This window comes from Pteropus medius, unplaced genomic scaffold, assembly GCF_902729225.1.
Source record: "Pteropus medius unplaced genomic scaffold, Ma_sr-lr_union100, whole genome shotgun sequence".
Lineage (NCBI taxonomy): Eukaryota > Metazoa > Chordata > Mammalia > Chiroptera > Pteropodidae > Pteropus > Pteropus medius.
The window spans coordinates 27,496,276-27,520,453 of NW_024351730.1; the positions used below are offsets into that span (position 1 = coordinate 27,496,276).

A 24,178-nucleotide genomic window follows, 5' to 3' on the forward strand; every position below is an offset into this window, starting at 1 on the left:
TTGGGCTGCGAATCCTCGCTAGGTTCCCCTCTGTAGCACTTGAAGCGGTGGGATCTCTGGTGGGATGCAATTCCCTAGGGATTCCCCAGGGCCTAGGTTGTGAAAGCGGGTTCTGCTGGGCACAGGGAAGGGAACCTAGACATTGAGTCCCGAGTAGGCAAGAGCGCTTTGCTGGGACGCAGGCGTGTGTATGGCAGAGGCTGAGAGAACGAGAACTCACTTCCACATTTTAAACAGCCCCCCCTCACCGCCCCATTTTCGTCGCTGCCCCTGGAGGACTCAGCTGCTCTCGCGTAGCTGAATTCCGCGCGGCGTTGGCTGTAGTCGGAGGGTGGCCGTGTGGCTTTTGAGAACGGCTGGGGTGCGTGATCCTGGTATGCGCGCGCCCGGAGTCGGGGTGCAGCTCCTCTCCGCCCGGCTTCTCCTCCCCCTCTCTCTCTCCCATCCCCTCCCTCCTGCACACCCCCGCCCCGGGGACCGCCGGGCTCCCTCCCCGCACCGGCCAGATAGTACACAAAGCAGCGGGTGAGGGGAAGCTTCGCAGGCGTGCACAGAGCAGTGAGATCACTGGCGTTATAAATATCCCAGTGCCAGCGCCGAGATCCGTTCCGGTGGCCTCTCTCTCTCTCCCCCTCTCCCTCTCTCTTCCCCGAGGCTATGTCCACCCGGTGCGGCAAGGTGGGCAGCGCCAGAGGCACGCAGCCGCACGGGGGCTATAGAGCCCAGAACCAGCCCTACAAGATGCACTTAGGACCCCCGCGGCTGGAAGAATGAGCCTGTCCTTCCTCCTCCTCTTTCTCAGCCACCTGATCCTCAGCGCCTGGGCTCACGGGGAGAAGCGCCTCGCCCCCAAAGGGCAATCCGGACCCTCTGCCACTGATAGAAACCCGGGAGGCTCCAGCAGCCGCCGAAGCAGCAGTACCACGACGTCTTCCTCTTCTTCCTCTGCTTCCTCCTCTCCCTCGGCTTCTCTGGGCAGCCAAGGAAGCGGCTTGGAGCAGAGCAGTTTCCAGTGGACCCCCTCGGGGCGCCGGACCGGCAGCCTCTACTGCAGAGTGGGCATCGGTTTCCATCTGCAGATCTACCCAGATGGCAAAGTCAATGGCTCCCACGAAGCCAGTATGTTAAGTAAGTTGCTAGCTCTCCTGCAAAACCCGTCCTAAGCGGCGGCAGGAGACGGGGGAGGGACAACCGGTTATTCCTTGGGCCACCGGCGCACCTTCCGAAGCCCTGGCTACTGGGACCCAGCTGGCCCTAGAAACAGTCGAGCGAGTTGGGTGGAGATGCGTCTACATGGCGCGCGCACACGCACCCCTCTCGTGGGTACGAAGAATGGCGATCCCTGAAGTGTAGGCTACCCGGAGGCGGGTGCACAGACAGGCAGCGTGTTTTCAGTTTGCCCTGGTCCCAAAGAGGAGTCTCCAATCTGTGTCTGGAGAAAAAACAAAAATCTCTTTCTCCTCATTTAGTTTCTGTTTACTTTCTGCTTCTGATTATTAGGCTAGCATTGTTCATTAGGCATCAAAATGCATCCCTTTTTTTTCTGACCATAACTGAAGTTATTTTTATTAGAAGAATCAAATTTCACATACCCCCAAACTGCCACCATAAGCCCCCGAATTTTATAGATATGTTACGTATATATATTACATATGTTACATATATAATATATATTACATATATATCACACGCATATATTACATATTCACACATCATATGCATATAAAATATATATGAATATTCTAGGGGAGACCAGACATCCACTGCCTGGAAGAAGTCAGTGATCTGGAAGACTGGACATGTTTAGAGAGGGAGACGTGATGGACATTCGAATTGTTAACTCTAAAGTTGAGTTTAGCAACGTTTGGTATATTGAGACCAAGACAACACCTTGTTAAGAAGAGTGGCCAGCCTTTGGTCCCCAAGGACAATGAGAGGAAAGTTCTTTATTTTAGAAGAAATTTCAGAAGGTTTAATTCGATACAGGTGCAAATTGTGTAGATTTGTTTTTAAAGCCAAGTTTTAAATTTTCTGAGTTGCCTCTTTAGCTTTCTCTCTTTCTCTCCTTTTCTCATCTCTTCCATCCAGACCATCACTGCTGCTCCTTTGCTTCCTCATTGCCTCTAGGCAGCTGAGGGGAGAGATGTTTTGGGGTTGGGGTTGTGTGCGGGACTGGGACGATCTCTGCGGAGCTTTTCCTGGATAGGGCCAGATCGCTCTTCCAGCGGGGTTAGTCCAACAGATAGAACCACAGTGCGGGCCTCCGAGATACCAGCGAGAGCAGAAACGTGGCCAGGAGACGGGGCTGCGAGCGGTCACGCGGCTCTGGAGTGTGAGCCTGGTCGCTCCTAGGTGTACTTCAATCTCCACCTTCTGTAAGTTTTATTGTTTTGGCCACTATTGCTTTCCTTCTGCCTAGAGCACAGCCTGGCCCACAGAAATCGCTCACTTAATTTGTTGAGTGTCTAAATTTCTTGTTTAAGGATGAGGAAACTGAAGCTGGTAACTTGCTCGGTCTCAAACCAACGACCCCACGGGCCATTGGACTTTTTCTTAACCAAGCTCCAGAGGAGCTGGCGCCACAGCAGCCGCCTCTGAAGCGGGGTTGGAGGTGCCCACATCTGTGGGGTGGCCGGCTAGGAAGCTTCCTCCCGAGGATTCAGGAGGCAGGGTGAGGAAGATCAGGCGGTTCGTGCCGGAAGAGTAGCGGGTCCACACCCGCCCCCTGCCCCTGAATAGTCATTCCGGGCTGTGCAGCTCCAGCGGGCTGTGTAGCTCCAGCGGGCTGTGTAGCTCCAGCTGGCTGTGTTGCACGTGGTGAAGCGGTCCCGGGAGAAAGGCCCTCCATATACGCCCCAGCGAGTCCCAGGACCTTCCAAGCGCTTCTTAGAGAAACCTGTTTTTATATTTTAAGATTCATTGTGCTCTTATTAAACAGCTCACCATCTTCAGCGATAAAGGGCAAGGTCTGTTATGGTGAAGAGAAATTTTTCTGAGATTTCAGGGGTAGTGAGAGTTATGTCTATATCAGAATCTCCACTTGTCCTTCGCGTTTTGTCTCACCCAACTCTTTACTCCATCAGACACTTCTCACTTCTAGGAATCTGTCCTCTTTTTCTCTTACATAAAAACTTCTATTTTGTTCTTCTTGTAGTTTATCCAGAAAATTAGTACCAACAGAAGATAACTTCTGTGTTCCCAAGGGAAGACCCAAAGTTAGCACGTATCAAGCAGCAGTTTGGATCCCAGGGGAGTAAAAGAATGTGACTGCAATGTTTTTCAGTGTGGTAGGGATCTCTGAAAACCAGACTCATTACCAAGATATTCACCTTCTTCTCGTCGAAGAAACCATGTAGACCAAGATATTTTGCAGCTTTGGCCTTGCCAAAGGGCAGTTGTAGAAAAGGTAGGAAGAAAAATAAGAACAGCTCTACAAAGAATACACTCAGCTAAAGAAGACATTGACCAATATGTTATTTCCAAGGTACAATTTATTTTAAAATCCACTTTGAAAGATGTCTATGAAAGAACAGGAGTGTTTCTTAAACAATGCCTAAAAGCACTTCTTTAATTTAACACTTTCCTAATTCATTCCAGTTTACAATAGCCTTTCAGTTTAGTCTGTATGTTTCACATGGCTTGCGATCATTTATTCATTCATTCATTTATTCATGCAGCCAACGTAGGTACGTACCTCACCAAACTTGATGTTTTTGTACTTTGGGGTTAGTTGAGAGATTTTTTGTTTTTGTCTTCCATAGGTTCTTCTCAGAAAGAAACTATAACTTAAGTGTTTAAATCATTGTGATTTTCTTCTTTGTGATATCTGGAGTGTTGAATACTACTTTATAACATTTTGTTAGCATTGATCTATGAAGAATTTTATGGAATATATCATATTTAATAGGATAGCATGTAATTCCAAAGTTTAAAATGAATCTCTGTCCTTAAGTAGCTGTGAAAGAGAAACAGAAGCCTGCTAATTACAGATGTTCACATACCTTTTTGAAGGCACAGCACTGTGGTTTCCTGACACATGTGTAAACTAAGGTGTTGGTCATGAACTGTTAGTTAGGGTATATGAGGAAAAATTTGTCTACCTCTCACAAAAATAGTGAGGGATCATAGAGAACCATAGATGATGCATCGGAGTTTTAATTCATCATCTACTGTCTGAAGGAGCAATGATAGAAAACATTTTTGGTCACAGTTTGCTATTTCAGAAAAGTCAAAACTTTGCCATGAAACTGCATTCTAACAGGCTCTCTTAAACTCAATAATTTTTGTAATATTTGTATTCATATGTTTCCCAACTATCACTTGACATTTAAAGTTTTGCAAATTGTAATATATATTTTTTAGTTTCACCATTAGAAGTACTCTGACCATAGAGTTTTGAAACATAATTTGTTTAGTTAAGGTGTACTACTTCATATATTCTTAGCTTCTCTTATACAATATATATCCCAAGTTTTGAAGACAGACAAAAGAAACAAGCTCATTGTGCATAAACTCTTATGGGGAAATTCTAGGAAAGTCTGAAGAAAGATGTACAAGATAGATGCTGAAATCCAACTATTGAATAGAAACCAAGGCTTTGCTTTAATTTTTATGTTTTCAAGTTAGTTTCAATACAATGCTTCTACTGACTTACTTTGGGTCATTGAAGAATAGGCAATTAAGTAGTTGTCAATTTAGGAAGCAAAAGATTAAGGCTATGGCTACACAAAGCCAAAGTGTTTACATAAAATATAAAAATTCCAATCATATATTTTGGCTAAATCAAACCCTCAATTTTACTGATTTTTCAAAATCTGAATTCGCTAGCATTTTTTGTGTCATGTAGAATCAATCTTTATATAGTCCCCCAAACCTAGATAAACCAGAATCTGTATCTACTATATTGAAAAACTCAAGTGGAAAATTTATGCTACTAATTTAATCAATGAAGATTGGGTATTTTAAGACTCAGATTTGGTAATGATACAGCATATCTGTTGCTGTATGATTGCAAGGAGAGAAACTTCAGTTTTAGATTATTTTTCTTTGAGGATTTTCAGATGGGCTGTTGAAAGCTTCTGCATACATTAAATAACTGTGTTTCATTCATTAGGGAAAGAGAAAAGGGAGAAGTCTACGTAATTATATCAGCCATCATTAATAGAGTCCTACTGTTTCAAACAATTTGGAAGGGACGAAGTAAGAAATCTAGGTATATATTTTCTAACTAAAATAAACTTACTTTGTAATGCAGTCTCATGTTTGTAAGTAAGTGGATCAAACAGTGTGTGTATAATCTGAGACATCAAGTGCTTGCCTCTTTCAACCTAGATATCAACCCCAAAATTCCACCAAGAGAGAATTCCTCCTGTGAGCATTGCCCTTTTCTTTTGATCCACTTAAATGTGAACACCCCAAGGAAAATAACACATGTCACTAGCACTTTAATGTGAATTAATTCGATCATCTGATCATCTCTCCTTACCCCACTCCCAAAGCAGGAGAGGGCCAGAATAGCAGGAGAGTACTAAAACATGTGTCTACAGACATGTGCATATGGGGTGTCCTGAAAAGGGAAAGAGAGTAGTGAGAAGGTCAAAGAAACAATCCAATTTGTCGAGCGTTCATTGACTACCCATGATCTGTGAGACACACTTGGCCTTTCACAATTTTGCTTAAGGACACCATCTTGGCATCTACAATGTAAATTGTATATTCCATCAAATTTATTATTTCTGACTCCTAATAACAGTTAGAAAATTACTGAAATTGAAAAAAAAAGTTTTAGAAAAATGTTTCTTGGGATTTATATATGTATAAGTTAATGAACATTTGTTTGTACATGTAGCATCTTTAGTGAGTTATCGAGATTTGGGATAGTAAAAGCATAGTGAACAATTGGGAGGGCAGGAGGTTGAATTGTGGGGCTTGTAGAAAGAAAAAGATATTGTAAAATTACTTTGCAAGTTCTGATCTCAACAGCATTCACAATATTATGCCATAATTACATTAAGATTTAGATCATACCAAAGTTACCTGTGTGAAAAAAACAATAATTTCATCCAATCTCATTTCTTTCCCTGTATTCTTTGTAATTTTAAATAGAATTATATATAAAGGTATATTTTTAAGCTTTCATTTAAATATAATTTTCTTAAAAAGATAAAATCCTTTCATTCTCAGGCAATCTATCATTTTTTTATAATAGAACTTAATAAGAAAAGAAACCATGAAGCATGTCATAAAATAGCACTTTTACATATATTATTTCATCTTCTCCATATGTAAAATTCATTACAATGCAAATTTTATATAACATGTATACATGCAGAATGTACAGTGTGTTAGGAAACAAGTTAAGTGGATGAAAATGGGTTTTTCTTAAAAATAGTATGTTAGTTGTCACAAACCAATAGTTTACATAGGCAAAGCAGTGTTCCCACTAACAATTATAGTGCCGTTTTGTTTTGGCCTCTTAAATGTTAGCATGTAAACACATATACTTAATGAGAATTTTATCTTTTATGTTGCCATGTGTATTTTTCACTAATATACATAAATTAATATTTACAAAACCAGGTAATTTTCTAGAGAATGAAGTTAAAAAACCTCTAACAATGTAGTATACGGGTAAATTGGGGGAAACAAACAACCAAGTCTCCTTTTCTAGGAACTCCATACTCTCTTTTGTAGCTATCATTCCACACGTGGGCAATTTCTCATGGTCTCCCTGTCTTGCTTTTTCACACATTTACACAGTATTCACAGTTACATCCCTCATCACCCAAATACCAAAAATTCTTAATGCTGTTCTCAGTATCATTCTGTACTTTGGTAGAAATATAACTTTTGTCAGATTTTAAAATTCATGCTTTATTAATAATATTAAACATGTTACATCCTGTAGTGCATTTAACTTTACGAAAAATTCTGTGTGCTTTGTTACTATCTGATAAAATGATAATGCTTCTAAATCTTTGGATGTTCACCACAGTCAAGTAATTTGCATTGCAAAATCTACTGTAAATAGCATTTTAAAAACATTTTACAAATGAATTTATGAGACAACAGTTTCTTTTTAGTATTTTCTTTCTAAAAGCAGTTTTCAGGGCTTTTTTCTTTTTCCTTTTCAGTATTTTTTTTTCTCTTTTCTCTTTTAAAGAAAAGTCCACTAATAAATTGGTAGCTATAGTTTTCTTGAGATGTGTTTTATTTATTCTGGGCAAAGAACACACAACAAAAATGATAGTTCTGTTACTCCTTTCCCCTCTATAAACTTTCTGATCAAATATTTTTAAGAAATCAACTTCAATAAATAAGTGGCAATATTTGCTGCAGTTATAGGTAGTTCATAGTATGCAACTTAAGTGCTCAAAGATATTCATATATATGTATTTATACATATCATATATATGAGTATTCACAGTGCACTAATTTTTTTCTAAGTGGAATAATTTTGTATGTACTTTAAATACTCCAGGGGGAGATTGCTATTTCAAGGAAGTCAGGTAAATTTCTCTATTCAGCAGAGTCCTATTAAAATATGCAAACATCTGTGCCCAAAATATTATGAATTACAATGTTGAGATATTTTCCCCTTGTCCCTCCCGTCTTTGTTTCCTTCCTTCCTTTCTTCCTAGGACAGGCCTTTTTTTTAGCTCTCTTTTTCTTTTTTTTTTTTATTGCAATTTGCTGTAGGCAATTAACAAAAAGTACTATGCTTTTCTTGTGTTCATGTAACATGAATTTTTGATAGTCAGGGACTCCAATTATATACAGGCCGAGTTTCATTTCTTAAAATATTCTGTGAACTGATGTGTGATTCTCTTGACCCAATGGATGTGGCTTTCAAATTATTATAGGAGACAGGGATTTTGACTTGGTAATATTAACTATGAAATACCAAATATAAGTAATAATGTAATAACTGATCTCATTTTTTTTCCCCCACAGAAGTCATTCAAAATGCAAGATGTCTCAAACCATAATCCATTAAACACTTCGTTGAGCCAATAATCCCAAATTATTTATAATGCTTTTAGTATCATGTTATGTGTAATCTTTAAATGAGCTACTCACTAAAGTATGGTATCTATTGATTTGTACTTTTATAATTATGATCATTTGAGAAGAGGGATTTCTTTTATGTAAATAAGTTATTTTCAAGGCTTTCAATGGTTTATATTAGTCTTGAGTACAAACTTTATGTTCTTTAATATTAAAAGTAGTGCATTATCTCTGATAGAAAAATCAAGCATGAGAATTATTTTTAAAAATATTTTTAAAAGTTCTTTCAAATCTTTTAGAACTTAAAAAGATTCTATTGTCAAACATTGTTTACTAAAAGTCACATCATTTGTAAGAAAAAAAGAATTACTAATGAAACGTAACTACAATTTTGAATCTTGAAATATTTTACTTTAAATGAACACTTGAGTGCTAGCCTTTTTTTTACATAATGAAAATCACAAAAAAATAAAAATGCTAAATACTTTTTTAAAAATCACAGTAATAAAGTCTAGAAAGAATTTATGTAGAAAATTAATTCTTCACGATAGTGTATAGCGGAGTCTGTGTTTATTCTGTGATTTCTGTCATCCTAGGTATTTTGGAAATATTTGCTGTGTCTCAGGGGATTGTAGGAATACGAGGAGTTTTCAGCAACAAATTTTTAGCGATGTCAAAAAAAGGAAAACTCCATGCAAGTGTAAGTAGAACAACTTTATATTTGTTAAAGGTATTATCGTGATTTTACATTTGTAAAATGGAATGAAGTGAATTTCTAAATTCGTAGATAGCACAATTTGCCCAGAGAACTTAATGTTTTTGGTTTTTATAAAATTATATGTATATTTAACCAAGAGAATTGTGTTTTTTGTAAGGGATCATTTAGATATTTTATTTATTTGAAAAGATAAAGTCCACCAAAATATTTTAAGGATAAGTATATTTGAAAATAAAATTCTTAAATTGATTGCCATTATTTATTTCTTAAATGTGGCCCAAGTGAGAAGAAATGTTATGGAAATAATATATTACATAACACTTTCAATTTACATAGTTATGGTGCTTGTGTGTTTGTGTCACTTGATTGGGTTCTTATTTAATTTTACAAGCTTTTCATAATGTCAAAAATTGGGTCTAAGTAATATTTTCATATTAATAAGCATAAAGGGACGAATAACAAGAAGACTTTGACCTTTCATAGAGAAATCTTATCTGATCCATTTACGGAATTCTTATTTTATATTTTTGGTGCATCAAAAAATTTCTTGAAACTACAAAGACTAATTTTGCACTCATAAACTTTTCTCCAGATCATTTATACATTGTGTAATCAATTTATAAATTATAGATTTATATGCTTTGTTCTGAAAATGCTAATTACTTGGGAAGCATTAACACATTTTAAAGATAATAAAATATGTTTAGCTTAGTTTTCCTACTCACAGATTCTGTTAATTTGTATTAGTACATATGTACAGCATTTAAAAGTGATTTGTACTTTTTCTGTAATATGCTAAGCTTTGTCATGTTAAATCACTTTAAAAAGCAAATCTTTCTTAATGCTAGTCTTTTAATCCTTATTCTCTTTAATTATTTTTAAGTGAATTAGGGAAACATCACTTTTTCAGTTTTTGAAGTATATAAGAAGTTTTAAATAAATGCAACCAACCAAAACTTACTAATTATAATTTCTACTTTACAGACCTTAAAAACATTCAATGAGAATTTCACTTGTTTCAATGTGTAAAACTTTCAATTTTCCTTTCTCTAGCATCTAAAGGTGGTTTGTTAATACCTCTTGGAGGAAGTAGTAGAAGTCAAGCTATTTCTAGTTATTTGAGGATTAAATGAGATAATATATATAAAGCTTTTAGATTAGTATTTGGCACATTTTAAGTGCTTAACAAATATTACTTATCATTATATGATAGTCTAAATATGACAAACTTCTAAAATCTCAGTTTATTAAGATAAATAGAAAACCTTTGTTAACCTCTTTAATCACTCATTGCGAGAATTATAAAAATATTTACCTATTTAATTTTCTGAGCTGGTTGTTATAGTCTAACAAGCTATAATTTAGGAATATTATAATAGTCTTAAAATAATTTTTAAAATTGTTTTAAGAGGTAAATTTCTACATAGCTTTGGAAAAGTAGGACACATCATTTTATTAAAAATTTGATTTTGAAAAATCTACATATGGAATAGAAACAATGATCAAACACATTTACACAGAATAACTTTACCTCAGTCAACTTCGAGGTTGTAAAAAGATTGAAACACCTTCAAAACCAAAGTTGTAATAATATGTGGTGCATGTAAAAGAACTTTCTCTTATTGGTTGGTTTGTTTGAGTGAAAAATCTTAATTTTTTAAACATTTGATTCATACCCTAATACATACAACAACAACAAAAAAAAACAGATTAAACTCGGGCCAGCTTAAGGATAATTGCCACAGAAAGCGAAGTATTACAAATGGATGCCAGTTAGAAAGGTCAGACTCAGAGGTTAGGATACATGATTCCTCTGTCAAAAGCAAGTAACAAATTTCCAGAAATTTGACCCAAATGTCTAAAGATGGCTGGCTGAAATAATGCAGATAATGCAAAAACAGCATCTGTTATTCTCTCTCATCTTGGCAGGCTAAAGTTATTTCATGGAATAATGACTTTTAAACAGTACAAAGCAAGTCTTGCTCTTGTCACTCACTGAAGCTCTTTGATATACAAGTCATTCTGTTGACTTTGAGCTGAATTGTAGATAAAAAAATTAAGCCCTGTGATTATGTGCATTCTTTTTAAACCAATTGTCGAAGCCCACTTTCTTCTATCAGAGCTTTTATTAGCACTTTTTGTCTAGATGGAAACCTAATTAAATTATAGTGATTTATTTTTTAAGGACATTGAATTTAGAAATAGTATTAATCCTAGCAATTATCAGTTTTATGCCTATGTGCTTTCTTTCCTGTTATCAGCTTCTATTTAAAATGTTGAAAAATTGTTCTTGTAACTTTAAATATAATTATAGTATTTGATTTAGTTGTTTTACAAAATTGCGTCATCGCTAAAAAGGCTAAAAATTCATACTTTTAGGATAAAATATGTAATTTGTGATTTGCTTTAAATAATTATGCAGAGGCATTTAAGGAGTATCTCTATAATCATTTTGAGATATATATATGCATATTATTTATTACATATTATACACACACAAACACATATTTAGTCCTCACTTAACATCTCAGGAACTGACTTGAAGCAAAACTACATTGGTAAGGAAACCAGTGCAACCATAAGGTAATTGATATAAACACAAGTTAAGTTCCTCAGGTATATTTCTCATTACAGAAACATCACCAAACTTCTAAATAAAGACCCAAAACACTTCTAATATTTAATCCTTATTCTCTTTAAATAGGGAAAGAAATGTGAGCTCTACAGGTATTTAAGAAAGCTTGATAAAAACAAGTAAGAGAATTCTTTTCCAACTGTTTATTCCAGTTCAGAGTCAAGGGCTGTCGGAGCCCATCTTGACAGCTCAGGGCACCAGGCAGTTTCCCACTATGAATAGGACAGCCTTCCTTGCAGAGTGCACTCGCACCCACATCTATACTCAGACTGGGACAATGTAGACATGCCAGTTCACCTCACATGCACATTTTTGAGATGCGGGCACCTGGACTCCCCAGAGCAAATCCATACAGACATGGAGAGTACTTACAAACTCCACACAGACATTCCTGGCCAAGAATACATTTTCTTCCCCTCATCGACATTATAATAGAATGATATTGAAGGGTACAATGGTATTTGAGGACCTACTGTATATAGAAAATCATCACGTTGCACATTTTAAACTCACACAATGTTTGATGCCAATTATATCTCAATAAAACTGGAAAAAATTAAAAATTAATAAGTAGTATCTTTAGGATTTTATCCACAAAATGAAAGAGAACTGAAGAAAATGTAAAGTATTTATATAGTTCTGTGGAAAGTAAACCCATTCTGTAATGAGAAATATTCACAGATAATTGTAGATTTTTCATCTTGGTTTTTATAGTAGAAATTGGAGTATTACTAGACAGAGATAATGCATTTGCATAGTTCTTTGAAAGCTTTCACTCACATTATCTCATTACATAGTTAGGTGAGAAAGAGTCTCAGAAATGTTAAAATTTTTCCTAAGTTAACATGGTTAAGAAGTGATTAAACCAGAACTATATCCTTTTTAAATTCTCTGTTTTTCTCTTTGAATGCTCTAATGCTTGGTAGGTAAAAGTTAGCTTGAAAGATTTGTTTTGTTTGGAACTCATTACATTGTTTTCACCTATTATTTTATGGGAATTAATAATTGCATGGTTTAATAATACTTTTCATATTACATTTTAAAGAATAAATACTGTAGTTTATCCTTAGAATATTTTGCTTACTTCCGTGCCCCTTCCTCATCTCTCTTCCTCTCTCATTTCGAGCTTTTTTTGAAATTGTTTTTTCCCTATCTACTTCTGTATCTGCAATACTTGATTTTAAAATCTAGAAAGGAGATGTGTCTGCTGCAGAAGTTGTCAGAGTTTTACAAATGTTGGTCATTTAATGTGATGATGACTTGCATAGGAAACTCTTGTCAAGATGAACTTAAAAACAGAAAAAATCACTCCATTGAATAAACAACAGAAAAGATGTTTTGTTCGCAGAGAATTTTCATTTAGAAAATACTTCATCATCAGTGGACACAAAGAAGGTAAACAGAAATATCAGCCCAGAATGGTTAGACTTAGGCAAGATTTGTGCTGATTTACTTTGTGTGCTAAATTTAAGTCGGTAAGAAGTTTTCTTTGAACTCCAACCATCTCAGTTTGCACTGCTCCTTGCACTCATTCAATCTACGTACTCACACTAATCTACATGCAGCTCTCTTTAAAATCCCACTAGGATACTCTAAATATACAAGATAACCAAATTCCTGCCATGCAGGTTTTTTCAGCATTCTTTACAAGAATGAAAGTGTATGATCTCAAAATGCATTGGCAATCATTAGAGTAGGAATAGATAACTACTTCCTCAAGAATCAAGAGTTAGTCAGAGCCCTCCTTAGGACCTCTTCTTTAACTCATTCGCAAGCTGGGGCTCCTTGTAAAACTGAACACCTTTCTCTTTCTGTCTCTATCTCTCTGCCTGCCTGTCTGTTCCTGATCCCTCCTCAATCTGTTTCTGCTCTCTCCTCGGATTTGTTTTCTTTACTGAAAGTCTCATAGTGAGCCTTTCTGCATTCTCTGAGATGGGTTCAGATGTAGAATGAAAGGTTTGAGTGTGGTGGTTAAGATCGCAGTTAGATTGTGTCATCCTACTTAAGTTAAACTGTGTCATGTTACTTAATCTTTCTATTTCTTGGTTTTATCAGCTCTAAAAGTAAGAAACTTAAAGTAACAATCTATTGGGATAGTTGAGCATTTTAAATGAGATAGTGCATATAAAATACTTAGGATGGTGCCTGGAAAGTATTCAGCATTTATTGTTTTTTAAAAAAATGAATTTGCTCGCAGGCAGCTGTTTGATGATTCCCAATCTCTTCTCTTAGAAGGCTTTTCACTTTGGGGTCAGGCAGCTGGGACCCCTCAGATATTTAGACCAGCCCAAATCTTATTTATCATTGACCTTTTTTTCTCTTTGGGTCCAAACTTTTCCTGCACACAGTAGCCCCCTTATGTCCTGAGTTTTCCTTTTTCCAAGAAACCTAATTTGAAAGCAAAATCCCCAGACTCAATCTCTTAAAGAGGCAAAGATTTCCTATGGTCATAATCTCATAATTCTTCCAGAGCCCTATTGTGCATCTTGTATTTTCCCTCCCCCAAAATGTAAATCCCAGAAAAAGAGGTTATCATGTCTTTTAATAAAGTGTGCATGATAGCTCATTGCCTATTGGGAAAAAACTTCAGCTTATTTAAAGATCCAGAGAGACTTATGTGGTGGAATTATTTTTGTTTCTCAGGGTTTTAGGGGATCATGTTTGGAAGGAAAGCAAATTGCAGAGTTTATGAAATAGGCATGGAATGTGTGCTTGATCAGCCCTAAGCAAGGACTACAACGTCCTTCTTTCCTGGTTTCAGAGGGAGCCAGCTAGCTTGCCAGGAATGAGATTCTGGACAGGACTTCCTGTGCTAGGGGCACAGTGAGGAGGAGTGGGTAGCCCCTAGAGCTGGGCATGTTAACAAAGGAAGTGGAGGCTTGAGTAATAGTTATCATCATCATTAAAAAATAACTTATTAAGCACCCCACTCTTCTAAACCGTGAGCTCCTTAAAGGCACTTGAATAGAAACTTCTCTTGCTCTTGAAGAGCTTTCCATTTGCATAGTAAAATCGAATGTGCAGTAATTCAGGCTCGAAAATGGGTTTGAGACTCTGCATTTATAGTAAATACCAGTTTTCCCTTAATTTCACAGTACTTAAATTTGGTTAGAGGGCTTATTTTATTGAGGAAATCTGGGAGTGATGAAGTGACTTATAACTTCAGAGGTCCATTTCAGTCTAAAGCAAAAGATGGTGTTATATTTCTCTGATGGTTTGGGGAGTGGCACTTGTTTTTCATCAGTTTTTTAACATGGAGCAACTTCATGGCAGTGGAGCTATATAGAACTCCAAGAGATGCCCTCAGATGGTATGGTGTTATGGAGATAGTTAGAATCTAGGAATCAGATCTGAGATTTAAGTCACAGGCCTACCCTGGCACTTGATAAATATGGGACTTTAGATGAATCATTTTCTTTACTTCTCTGACAGGAAAATCAGATAATAACATCCTAATAGTCATGGAATTATTGTAAGAATTAAATAATATATATGAAACACTTGGCAATTGTAGTCCTCAACAGCCCAGCTTTATTGAGTAATTAAAAGCATCAGAAAGAAAACTACCTTATGTTTCTCTAAATATGGTCCTCACCTCACCTGCATCAAAATCACATGGGATGCTGGTTAAAAATGCAAATCAAGGGTCTCATCTCAGACTTACTAAAACACAATCTCTGGAGATAGGGCCGGAGAATCTGCATTATGAACAAGCTCCCTGAGTAATTTTAAGTCAGTTCATGAAATTCATAGGAGAAATCCTGTGGTTGGTATTTTTCACTACATGACCTCAAGTTGATTTGTTATTAAACCAACTCTAATGTTTCCTTGGTTGCTCAGTATGAAGAACTGATTATAGAATGGATGGATGGCCAGGGCCAAGCAGAAAATATGGCCATGACCTGGAGATGCATGGTATGGCTACAGCTGACCCATATGAGACTTATACTATAGTAAAGAGTAAAACAGGGCCTCTCTGGGTGAATGCTGTCCTGTTCTGGGGCACTCTAGCTTTCAGCCTTTACTTACCGCCAAAGGTGGGTGCCTTTGTGCAGAGAACATCCTGCACAGCCATACAAAACAGCCCAGGCTAAGGGCACCTGACAGGGGCAACCCCACTGGCGGGAGTAGGAATGGGAACCAAGAAGCACTTAAAGGATAAAAGGGAATGAGAAGTAGAGGTGCACACACAAGGAAACTTTGCTTAGAGCACAATTTTTCTGTAATTGTTTTTATTACAGTCTATAATATTTTAATTATTTAATAATCTTACAGCTTATAAAAAACATTTTAATTATTTACATTTGGTTAATTATTTCTTAATTTTATAAGGTTTAAGGGAAAGAGCCAAATCAAAAAAACAAAGTGAAATAAAGAATTAAAATTGACTAAATACTCAGCAAACACCAAGGTTTATATTGATGACGGTCCAGAGTCACTCCTCTCTCTATACCATTTTTATAGAATGCATATTTACTTCTATAGTTGCACGTAATGAAAATTGGTACTTGCTTGCATACTCTCAACTCATTCATTATAAGATCCTCAATTATCATACAATATAATATTTACTAAGGAACAAAACTATGTTAGAGTTTAGAAAGTTTTCACCGTGTGAAGAGATGAGTACAATCAAGGCAAACTATCTTTCTAATCCAAAAGTTCTTGTTTCCCTTAACACCATCATGTTTCCCCTCCCCTGAATAATTTAGATATTCGAGCAAAAATATTTTAATTGGTTTAAGCTTTACTTGTTTTGACCATTAGGACTATATGAAATTACATAGAAATTAGCTGTTTTGAACATTTCATTTTAATTCTGCAATTATGACTTGTCGAGGTAACTTTTTTTCCTATCTAATTATCTTTTCAATTTATTTTTAATTACAGTTGACATACACTATTATATTATTTCCCAGTGTACAGCATAACGATTCTACATATATATCTTACAAAGTGTCTATCTCCACAATAAGTCTAGTACCCCCTGACACCATACATCATTATTACGATATTAATAACTATCCCCTACTCTGTATATTACATCCCCATGATTTATTTTATAACTGGATGTTTGTAATTCTTAATCCTCTTTCCCTTTTTCACCCAACCTTCCACCCCATTTCCCGCCGAAAACCATCAATTTGTTCTCTGGGGGTTTGTTTCTGTTTTTTTTTGTTTGTTCATTTGCTTCGTTTCTTAGATTCCACATATAAATGCAATCATACAGTATTTGTCTTTCTCTGTCCAATTTATTTCACCTAAGATTGTACGCCCTAGCTATATTCATGTTGTCGCAAATGGCAAGATTTCATTTTTTTATGGCTGAGTAATAGTCCATTGAATGTAACTTCTTTTAACACTTGCAAGATCCAGGAGAAATTAAAGAGAAAAACATAGATAATTTAAGTCAACAAAGAATATGAGCAGGACCACGTCTATTTTGTTTTTCATTGTAAAACTGACAACTAGTACAGTGCCTGGCATGTGATATAATCAATAAACATCTGTTGAATAAATTCATGAAAAAATGAATTTGAAACATAGATGGAGTGCTTTACAAACATTTTAATGATTAGTTTTGTTGTAGTGGCCGATGATGGTAGGGCAAGGAGGTGATGGGGTGGGAGTTCCTAATTTCAATAGCTTATTTGAAATTCGATTCGCCTCCCTACTTTGCAGCTTAATTGCTGAAAAAATTCTTTATATCAACTTCACTTTTTTTAGGGAAGTAATACAGTTCTAGTATTTTGAAAGTATGTATTTTGCTAAAGGACTTCTTAGAATTCAAAGGAAATTTTAAAAATTAAAAATAGCCTGGAAATTTTATTATCCCAAATTACATGATTGTAAATGTATATATATTTAAATTCCTGTAGCTAAGATCTCTGCTGCTTAATGACTCTGCTGTAAAGATGCTTCATGCATGATATTAGGGACAGAGATGCACTGCACAGGGTCACCATCTTGTCTGAACACCGCCAAGATACTGACAGGAACAGTTGATCCCTCAAGAAGAAACTATATCTCTTGATGAAAAAAAACTTACTGAAATGTTTGCTTCAAATGGTTCTGTTCCATCGTAGCTAGATGAACATTTCAGACAAAACATTAAATTAGGAGTCAATTAAGAAAGCCAAAACAGTCTGACCGCCTTTACTCCTGTCCTAATGAGGGATTTAGAATGACTGAGAGACTGCAGGTAGTGAGTGGGTCCTCAGATTCTGAACATTTCTTCCTGGTGTGACAGGTAACCCTTGAAAAATCTTGAGCCTAAACAGCTATTTTTCATCTTAAGAAAAAACTTTAGAACATGAATCTTGAGAAGGAAAGAAAAAAATTTTAAATGGGATAATTTGAGAGGGTAGAGTCAGTGGGATTTCACTCATGTGAAGACTCTAAGGTGGAATTACTATAGGTTTAATTCTCTGTAGGGTGTGTGTGTGTGTGTGTGCGTGTGTGTGTGTGTGTGTGTGCACGCGTGTGCCACATCAATAAAAATAATGACTTTTTTCTTTATTTTCTTTGACACCGTCAGGGAAAAGGGTTAAATAATGCAGTACACTTAAACCTGTCAAAATTGAATAAAGCAATCACTTATATCTCTATTTCAGGAAAATGTAGGTTTGTGAAACAGCGGTAGAAGTCAGGTCAAGGTATAATGTATCATATAACTGTTTTTCAAAAGCAATTTTACAAAAAAATCTGAAGCAAGGTAAACATACCTGCAACTTTTTTAAAATGAAATTCCTCACACCTTTCTAAAATGCTTATCCTTTATGTAGCAGAAAACATTCCAGATGGCTACAGCTTTTATTTTAACACAAAACCTTGGGATTATCTAATTGCATAAAAGAGCACCCCAGTCCTTTTAAGAGCTAAGCAGCTATAGACAAATCTTTATTTGACTTGTTAGAAAGTCTTTTTAATTTAAAAAAAAAAAAAGGAGCAGTAAATGTGTGCTCTTCTAAAATGATGTCAGCATAGCACCCTTGGTCTAGACATAGGGTGGTAGGTTATGACAGGATGGGAGAAAGCCATAGGTGGTGGTTCTTTAAAACACCTGCTTCCAGCCTACTAGAGATCAAATCCAGAGAATCACCAGTAGAATTACCTTATGGAAGTTCTAGATGCATAGCTTCCCAGCCCCCAAATAAAGAGCTTTATTGATGGAACTATACTTGAATGTAAATAACTTGGGTAAACTGTCATATGTAAGGTAAACGTGCTGTTGGAAATGCTCTGAAATTGGTTGTCTTCTGTAATTATCAGTACTTTGCACAAGTCAAAAGTTCCATGTGTCCACATCAACAGGTCAGTGTAGATTGTCTTGCAGTTTTAGACTTTCAGATTATAGTGTTGTGATTTGTACTGCGAAGAAAAGCTTGGCATTATTAGAAAAAGCAAGAACTTTTAATTCCAGTACAGAACCTCTTGGTCTAATAAAGAAAATAAATACAGCATGTCTTCAAATAACATCATTTTGTTCAATGCCATTTCGTTATAATGTTGATGAGGAAAAAAATTGATCCCTGGCTGGGGCCACTGCCTGTAGAGTTTGCATGTTCTTCCCATGACTACATGGGTTGGCTCCAGGTACTCTATTTTCCCCCCACATCCAAAAGATGTGCAAATGATGTGAATTGGCATGTCTACATTGTCCCAGTCTGAGTGTGAATGTGGGTGTGAGTTCACCCTGCAATGGAAGGGCGTCCTGTCCAGGGTGAGATCCCACCTTATGCCCTGAGCTTCCGGGATGGGCTCCAGCCACTCTCTGAACTAGAATAAGTAGGGTTGGAAAGGAATTTTCCTGTTTTAATTCATCTTTCTTAAATATCTATATAGCCCACATTTCTTCCTACGTTTCATATTAGAAGTGTTTTTGGTCTTTATTTAAAAGTTTGGTCATGTTTTTGTGATGAGAAATATACCATAAGAACTTAATTCTTGTTAATGTCAATTAGCCTATAGTGTGAAATTGGTTTCATTATGTGTCCTTTTGTTTAAATTCGCATTGTCCAAGACCCTGTTGACAATGTTAAGTGAAGACTTACTGTATATAAAATTAGTGTTTTTATATATATGGGCATCAAAATATTTGGTATTTCAAACTGAGAAATTTTATACAAATGGTGCTTACTGAAACTGTGAAACCAGAGGGTCTGGTCCGGGATTGGAATTCTAATGCTTTGGGTGTTATAGAATTTTGTATTTGAAAACTACAGATCTTTTCCCTAGAAAAAGATTTTGATTGTCACAATAGCCCTATGCATGGGAGAATTGTAGATATAAGGAGCCTAAAGCTAAGACCTCAATTGGCAGAATTGGTAATTGATCGAATGTCTGTCTGATCCCATCCTCAGGCTCTCTTCCCCCATACCAGATCCCTTCAATTCCTTCAATTTCCTCAACTAAGCCTTTTTAGAGCATGTCCTGGCCTACTTTGTCAGCCTCATCTCTGGTTCCTTCTTCCATGCATCTTAAGTGGAAGTCACACTGAATTACTCATAGTAGTGTCATGCTGACCTGTGAACACACTCTTCCCACCCCATTCCCTGAAAATCTTTTCTCATGTACCTGCCTCACTAGCCACTTCCATCCTCTTAGATTCTCTTCCTCTACACTGTCATTGTACCCTTTGCATACCGCTGTCATAATTCATATATCAAGCTGCACCGCGATGGGTGTCTACTTGGCTGCTTTTTCTCCTCTTCCATGAGCATGTCAAGGACAGATATTTTACGTGTGTGTCTGTGTCTCTGTGTGCCTGTATGTAAGAGAGAGAGAGTGAGAAAGATTGATATTTGGCTGAAGTGTTGTTAGTGACTCCAGAAAATAATTTTTCTCCTTGCCATCAAATATACTCTCCTGTATCACCATGTGAAGATATTTTTTTTCCTAAGAATTCTAACACATGAAAAATTAATAGGGCCATATGCTACCCCTCTCTCAGCACCATGAATCACACTGAAAAATATATTCTTGTTTCAAAGGAATAATATGACCCCTTTTCTCTGAACACAAATTCATGTTTTTTAGACAAATGTTTCTTAGTAATACAGTTCTAATTATTTTCTTGTTGGCTTGTGAAGTGAAAAAAACATGTTAAAAGTTATTTTTTAACTACATATTTCTAAGTAATTTAAAAACAGTAACAGATTTAAATATATTAAAGAGTTTATGTATCATTTTTACACACACTAATATTATTTCACTAAGTACATAGTAAACAGAAATCACCATCATAAAGATGAATAAGGTAGGAATATAGAAATGAAAATAGTAATTTTAAAGCGACTTTAAAATAAGCAAATATTTTTTAGAAAAGAATGTTGTAGGAGGGCAGGGGGTGAAAGAATTCTTGGATTTTCTTTAGAGTACAAGATCTCATTTTAGTATATGCTGAAAATATTATTACTACTTCAATTTCTTCTTTTTCCCCCCTAGGCCAAATTTACAGATGACTGTAAATTCAGGGAACGATTTCAAGAAAACAGCTATAATACTTATGCCTCAGCAATACACAGAACTGAGAAAACGGGACGGGAGTGGTATGTGGCCCTGAACAAAAGAGGGAAAGCTAAGAGAGGCTGCAGCCCTCGGGTGAAACCCCAGCACATCTCTACCCACTTCCTGCCAAGATTCAAGCAGTCGGAGCAGCCAGAACTTTCTTTCACTGTTACTGTTCCTGAGAAGAAAAAGCCACCCAATCCTATCAAGCCAAAGGTTCCCCTTTCTGCACCCCGGAAAAATCCCAACACAGTGAAATACAGACTCAAGTTTCGTTTTGGATAATGTTCATTTCGGCCTTGTGAGAAACCACACTTTCTCCTCAGGAGTTTCAATAGGTGTCTTTACAGCTCTGAAGAAAAATTTTTGGACACAGCTTCAGCTCTACTACAGTGTAGTGAAGTCAGGTCGTTTGTTTCAGTGTGACTGAAACAAAAATGTTTTCCGATAGGAACTGAACAGGAATTCTTTGTACAACATAGAAAGCACACTGCTTCAGTTCAGTAAGACATAAAGCTTTTTGCTTTATGTGTAGTGCATACAAGGACTCTGTATTTTCAAAAAGTTAAACAGCATGGACTATGTATTTTTCTGACTTTTACAGATCAACTTGAAAGAACATACATGATACATTTTTATTTTTGGTTTCCAGAGAATATTTTAATGCAGATAAAATATTTTATTAACTTTCATTTTTTTGTTTTTTTGTTTTTTTAAAAGTACCTCTGCATTGAGCATATTTTCTTACTTTTATTATTTTAATTAATATAACATAAACAACCATTTTAATGCAATTTATGAATTATAAATGTGTTTATAGCCCAATTGTAACATGTGGATTCCTTTTTCATTTTTCTTATTCATTGCACTTTTAATTTTTGTTATATATATATTTTTTTAACATACCTCAGATAATGTAAGTTTGGTTCCACATCTTAAAATCTTTAAATTCCCTTCAACACACTGAAGGCTCAGCTTGGATTTGTGTGCGTATGTGTGTGTGTACGTGTGTGTGTGTGTGTGTGTGGGTGTGTATAAATTCATGAAATTATGTGGAATCTTATGCTTTGGTGGCTGATCTATCATGAGTTAGAAGTAAGGAGAAAGTATAAAGACTTTTTTGACAGAATTAAAAGTTGGAGATAAGGAAGAGGATTAGACGTACAGATACACTAAGTTTGCAACACTTATTGAGATCTAATTCTGCCTTGATTTCATTTCTCCTTTTATCTAGCCCCTGCCCTCATTCTTGAACAGCTGGAAGAAATTTTATTCTGTCCATCAAGCACACACTATGAAACTGGAGTACTTAAAATACCTCTTCTATCACCCTCTGTTATCTCCACTGTATAGATCCACGGGAAGCAACCCACTTACCAGAGGAACATGGAGAATTGAAGGAGATGAATCGTGTAACAGTTATCTATGTTGAGTCTCATTGTCAAAAATATTCTTACTACTCAGTAGAACACCCTTTGAGTTGTCTATCCAAATGGAAACCATTCCAGTGAATAGATCTGCCCTTTTATAAGGAAACTTTCTGATGTATATTTTTAAAAAGCTGGCCATGTGATATGGGAAATTAATTTGAGAATTTGATGAGCTGAAAATGGCATGTAATGGTCAAGCCAAATACTGAATGTTGAGCATAAATCACAGAAAATTTTACTTAAGAGAATTTACATAATGTATTTATTTTCTTAGGTAATCATTTTTATGAAGTTCTATGAAATACAAGGGTTTATCTTTGGAAATGTGGCAATAAAAAAGGTATAGCTAATGTTTAGAATTATGTCTTTCATAGGAATAGGAGGAGTTCACAAAATGTTTGTGATTTCTGTTTAAGCACGTTTTTTTCCTTTTAGAGAATACTGACAAACTTTTTTTTAAAGCATAGTTTATTTTGGTCCACAAACACAAAGTGGAAACTTGTCGAAATTAAATTTACTACCACTTAAGCGGATTTTTTTGTTTTAATGGAAACAAACTATACACATATATTTTATGCATAATATATAATTATATACAAAATCTATCCACCAATTAAAACGTCATGTGTATACTCTAGTATAGTGTTTTACTATAAAACCAATAATCTGATTAAACATCTCCGCTTTTAATGCACAATTTTTAAAAATGTAAAATAAAATGCTATGAAAATTTCAAACTTTATGTTAAAATTCTCCTGGATTAAATGAAACAATGAAATTTTGCGAACAAAGATATGTCCAACTCTTATCCAACTGGCATATCACCTTATGTGCACGGTATAAAGCTAAAATTAATCCTCCCGTTTATTCTAATATATTGTCAAGAATTGTGAACTGTATATTAAGTTCTCAGTACATGTAAAAAATTAGAGTTGTAAAGCAGGAGAATAGTAGACACATGGTCCTAAATGGGCAAGGAAAAGATGATATTAATGATGATTAACAATGAATTAAATTAATGCACATGTTGCATTAGGCTAATGCTGATGGTAGTTTGTTATCTAAAAAATAATAGCTTACCTTGTACTCCTAGTTTGATTTGATAAGTATATGAAGGTTAAAGTAAGATAGCTACCAAATAAATATTATACAAGTCAAGACTCATTAATTTCAAAATGTAAAGCCAAGCTAAAAAAAAAAAAAAACAAAAAAAAAACTTTTAAATTATACTTATCTTTATACTTTAGTTTAGTGGCCATGCACAATTACTTTTAATTATAACTCACTGAAGCATAGTTAACTAAATTAATGAATTGAATGAACTCATCGTGTATAGAAAACAGGTAAAATATAACTCCTTACTAATATCTATAACTTTCTAAGAAGGTCCTTGTTTATGATGTAGTTTTTGATGATTTTTAAAGTAACTGGATCCATCTAACATCAAATAAAGTTGTTTAATTGTGATTATGTTCATATAAAAATATCGATGACTTTTACATCAAAATTTAAGAGCCTAATTTGCCTAGAAGTTAGGCAACAAACATTTTTAGACTGTTTCAGTTTAATTACATTATGTTTAATTTAAGATGTTCTTTATTTGGAACATTAGTGGAGGTAAATAGAGGTTACCAATAAGATGTAATTCCACTGATTTATTTCACAAAATATACCATCGCTTCCTTCTGAAGAAATTAATTTGAGAGTGTATACAAATTATTTTAGTTCTTTTAGCTGAGTTATAGAGGCCCAGCGGTTCAAAATCAGGTAATGATAAAAGATTATGTTAACAAAAGTTATTTCCAAATTTAGTAATTATATCATCTTAGATACTTTTATTTCATGTACTGAAAATAAAACACCATAAATCTGATAGGT

At 35.6% G+C, this 24,178-nt stretch overlaps 1 protein-coding gene across 1 annotated transcript; it reads left to right on the forward strand.

The window, feature by feature from the left end:
- The first annotated feature begins 402 nt into the window (after positions 1–402).
- On the forward strand, positions 403–23,552 carry FGF5 (fibroblast growth factor 5). The gene is made up of 3 exons (XM_039845551.1): positions 403–1,128; positions 8,604–8,707; positions 20,808–23,552. The coding sequence occupies exons 1-3, from the start codon at positions 771–773 to the stop codon at positions 21,153–21,155; spliced, it is 810 nt and encodes a 269-aa protein (XP_039701485.1). The 5' UTR covers positions 403–770; the 3' UTR covers positions 21,156–23,552.
- The last annotated feature ends 626 nt before the right edge of the window (positions 23,553–24,178 follow it).

What these genes read in the sequence shown, in the direction of transcription:
- FGF5 (XM_039845551.1), top strand. Translation starts at nt 771, where the DNA reads ATGAGCCTGTCCTTCCTCCTCCTCTTTCTCAGCCACCTGATCCTCAGC. An exon ending in CCACGAAGCCAGTATGTTAA is followed by an intron (nt 1,129 to 8,603) that starts GTAAGTTGCTAG and finishes CTGTCATCCTAG; the next exon opens with GTATTTTGGAAATATTTGCT. An exon ending in AAGGAAAACTCCATGCAAGT is followed by an intron (nt 8,708 to 20,807) that starts GTAAGTAGAACA and finishes TTTCCCCCCTAG; the next exon opens with GCCAAATTTACAGATGACTG.